General features: G+C 60.6%; 1 protein-coding gene across 2 annotated transcripts; it reads right to left on the reverse strand.

Annotated features, from left to right (window-relative positions):
* Positions 1–350: 350 nt before the first annotated feature.
* HELT (helt bHLH transcription factor) lies at positions 351–2,308 on the reverse strand. Of its 2 annotated transcripts, none has more exons than XM_011959543.1 (4): positions 2,200–2,308; positions 1,663–1,767; positions 1,315–1,411; positions 351–879 (listed from the first exon to the last, which is right to left on the reverse strand). In XM_011959543.1, exons 1-4 carry the CDS (start codon positions 2,224–2,226, stop codon positions 383–385), a joined length of 726 nt encoding a protein of 241 aa, XP_011814933.1. In that variant the 5' UTR covers positions 2,227–2,308; the 3' UTR covers positions 351–382. The 2 variants fall into 2 exon arrangements, with proteins under 2 accessions (XP_011814933.1, XP_011814932.1); XM_011959542.1 differs by having other exon boundaries at positions 351–882.
* Positions 2,309–3,534: the final 1,226 nt, after the last annotated feature.

Here is a 3,534-nt window from a genome sequence, read left to right on the forward strand (position 1 = left end):
GCCGCGAACCCCGCCCTTCAGCGACGCCTAAAATATCTGTCTGAACCTCCATTTGACGTCCGCCTCCCTCAGACTCCGCAGCGGGCCCCTCACCAAATTACTGAGGGCTGTTACCTTGAACCCTGTCAGCCTTGCGCCCTTGGCACCGCGGAGGGGATAGGTTGCGGATGAGCAGAAGATAATAAATAAATCCCTCTCTTTGGGTCTTTATCAGAAAACGTTTATTACCAGGGGGAGATCCTTCAGAAGACTCATTCGCTCTTTGCCTCCCCCCGCCCAGTTTTTTTTTGGGTACAATATTTACACAATATGTGTACAATATATACAGCATTTATCCTAAGCAGCGCCCAAAGCGCAGAGAAATCTGGCGGGCGAGTGGGCGTCAGAGCACAGGGGGGTGCTGGGGCGTGTGCAGGTTAAGGGCGTTGGGGTGCGCGTGGCCGATCAGGTTGAGGTAATGCCGGTCCAGGCCCTGCACCGGCGTCAGGAAGGGGCTGTGCTGCTGCGCTGGGCTCGCGAGCGGCACTGACGCGCTGGGCAGGTAGGGCAGCGCGGGGCTGCGGGCCGCGCCAGGCGGCCAGGGGAAAGGCCCGGCACCAGAGCCCTGCGGGAACACAGCGGCCTCGCCCGGGCTGTGGCCAGCGAACTCGGGCCCCGCAGGGTGCAGCTGGTAGGAAAAATCCGGCTCCGGGAGCGAACCCAGCGGCGGAAAGGCGGGCTCCGCGCCCAGGCGGGCCTTGGACTGCAAGAAGGCAAGGATGCGCGCGTACTTGGTGTCCTTGGTCTCCATCCGCTCCACCGTGGTGAGGTAATGCACCAGGTTCTTCATGCACTCGTGGTAGCCATAGTGGAAGTAGTTGGCAAACTCCGCTAGAAGTTCTGCTGGAGGAACGAGAAAGCCCGTAGGACCGACACACCCTGAGTGCCCCTTTGCCACGGGAGCCCAGAGCGGGTGCAGGGCACCTCCCACCACATATTCTGGCCAAAGTTCCCATTTGAGGCCCGCCCTCTCCTCTGCGCAGTCTTAGAGACTGGCAAGGAACGCGCAAACGCCCCCTTTCCCTGAGAGCCTCACCCCACCCACCCACCCCACCCGGGAGGAGGCGATGGAACCAGCCTCTCTGGAAACCAGTTCTCCCTCTCCGCCTTGCTGGCGGGGTCGGGAGAGGCGCCTTCGCAAGACCCCTGCCCTCCCGGAGAGTGGAGCTCCAGTAGAGCTCTCGGGAACGCTCAGTCACTCCCCTCCCAGCCCCAGGGGTCTCTGGGTGGCGCAGGCGCCTGACCCAGGCGTCCCATTCCCTAACCCGTGCCCACCTTTTTCCCTTCCCCGGGGAAAATCAGCGGAGTGCAGTGCTCTCAGGTACTGAACGGTCATCTCGAGGATCTCCGCCTTCTCCAGCTTCCCGGAACTCTGCAAAAGGAGGAAGGGCCCCTCGCAGCGGCCCGGCGCTTGCTGAGCGGGCACTGTGGCTCTGGAGAGGACCAGCGAGCGGGCGCCGCTGCGGATCTGCGCCAGACCCTCCTGAGGCTCGCCCTGCGCTCAGGCTCCCTGAGAGGGGCCCGCAAGTGAGGCCCTCTGTGTCTGCAGGCTCGGGCGTCTCCGCAGAGTGGCCGCAGAGGCCTCCCAAAGCCTGGCACCCGGCTACGGGCCGCCAACGTTACCTGCTTCGCCAGGGCCATGGGCACCGTCTTGCCCAGCTCGTTCAAGCAGCGGTTGATTCTGTCCCTTCTCCGCTTTTCTATCACTTTATGCGAAACGGGGGTTCTCTGCGAACAGAGGGTTGTACGTTTAGGATGGCTTTGCCCGGGAAGTCGTCAAGGGCGCGGCTATAGCAGCTGCGTGCTAACCGCCTCTCCAGCCGCGCACACTGCTCAGATTCGCCCTAGGAAGGGACTCCTGGCCTGCCACGCTCGGGCCAGTTGAGCTCTGCCCTCCTACGCCCGCGCTGGCGCGCTCCCCTTCCAGCCACCCTACCCAGGCCTTTGGGGAGGTGGCCACCAGCCTCTGGGCACGGACGTCTTCCTGGTTCAGCACCCTCCTCTCTGTATCCCACCCCCTTCCCAAACCACTCGAGATTCCTCCACACTCAAAGTCCCGTGTAGGCACTTCCCTGCCATCGGTCCACACAAGTGGCGGGTCGGTGAGTCAGACGCCTCCACCACCAGGGCGCAAGTGCCATTTGGGCTCAGCCGACTCACTTTGCGTTCCTTGAGCTTGTCTGACATCCTGGTCAGTACGCGCCCTCGGGAGAGGCGGTGGCGCGGGGCACCCGTCCACTTTTCCGCCTCGTGTGCCTCCTCGAGTGTCCCAGGTAGACTGCAGCCTCCCAGCTCCCAGGGTGCCTTATAAAGCGGCCATCTAGGGCTCCAAGTGCATTCACGAGTTGAATTATTCCTTAGGATTAGGGGAGCTGCGTTTGGAGGATGTATGCATTCAAGATCAGTTTTAAAGAAGTTAAGAAAAAAAAATTTAGCAGCCGAGGGGGGCGAGCTGGGGGCAGATCAGCTTTGTTAATCCACGTGGCCCTTCAAAGGACACGTGATCGGCCCGGGAATAACATTTGCATGGCAACAGCCCGGGCGGGAAAAGGACGCTGTAAACTGGGGCCGGCGGGCGAGCGAGCGCCTGTAGCAGTCGCGAGCGCGGAGCGCAGGGGCGCAGTGGCCGCGGGCACCGGGGGGCGAGGACCCTCACAAAACAGTGTCGCCTCTTTTAGTCCCACCGCTGAGTCTCACACGATCGCCTGTTTACAAATCCCAGCAAGCCCGCAGTCCCAGCGCCGAGTGCGTTTTAAAGCCTGTCCAGAGTCATTAAAGTAATTAAGTAAGCCTTTAATAGGCTGTTCCGCCGGGTTCAAGGGAGAGCTCTTGGAGACGGAGGCGCCCCGTTTGTTCCCAGGCTTTTCTCACACGACTTGGTGACACGTCCTTCTCCCCCCTTTTTGTTTACACCGCTTTATTTGTCCGGACATCCCGGCAGGTGTGGGGCTGCGGCTGGCACACGAGGCTCCCGCCTCGCCTCGCCTCGCCTCGCCCCTCCCGCCGCTGTTTGGCACGCGACGCTCCCCCCTACCCCCTGACCACGTCGCTGGCTTTCTTTTCTTCCCCCTCCCCCCTCCGGCTCCCTCTTCGCGGGGGGAAGAGGCTCAATTTGTAGCCTATTATCCTATACGAAAATGTCCATTGAAAAGTATGAATAGTTTCATTGGGTTAAATTTTAATAATGCCAGAGGGTGGGGGAGGAGAGACTGGCGGGCGTGCGTGTGTGTTTGTGTGTGAAGGGGCGGGTGGGAGGATTGGGGGGCAACACGGAGAAGAGTGGGCCGAGAAGAAAAGGGGGAATGCAGCTGGCCCAGGCGAGCATTATGCGACGTCACCTGCGAGAGGGGGCGCCTACAGACCCCTATTCATTTGCCTAATTTTGGTCAATTTAACAAACTTCAGGAGAAATTATTGTGGCTTTGTCAGGGAGGGTGAAGCCTTCTGATCGAATTAACAGCATGTTTTGATCCGGTAAATGTCATTAGAAAGGGA

The sequence above is a fragment of the Colobus angolensis genome, unplaced genomic scaffold (genome assembly GCF_000951035.1).
Source record: "Colobus angolensis palliatus isolate OR3802 unplaced genomic scaffold, Cang.pa_1.0 Scaffold5, whole genome shotgun sequence".
Classification (NCBI taxonomy): domain Eukaryota; kingdom Metazoa; phylum Chordata; class Mammalia; order Primates; family Cercopithecidae; genus Colobus; species Colobus angolensis.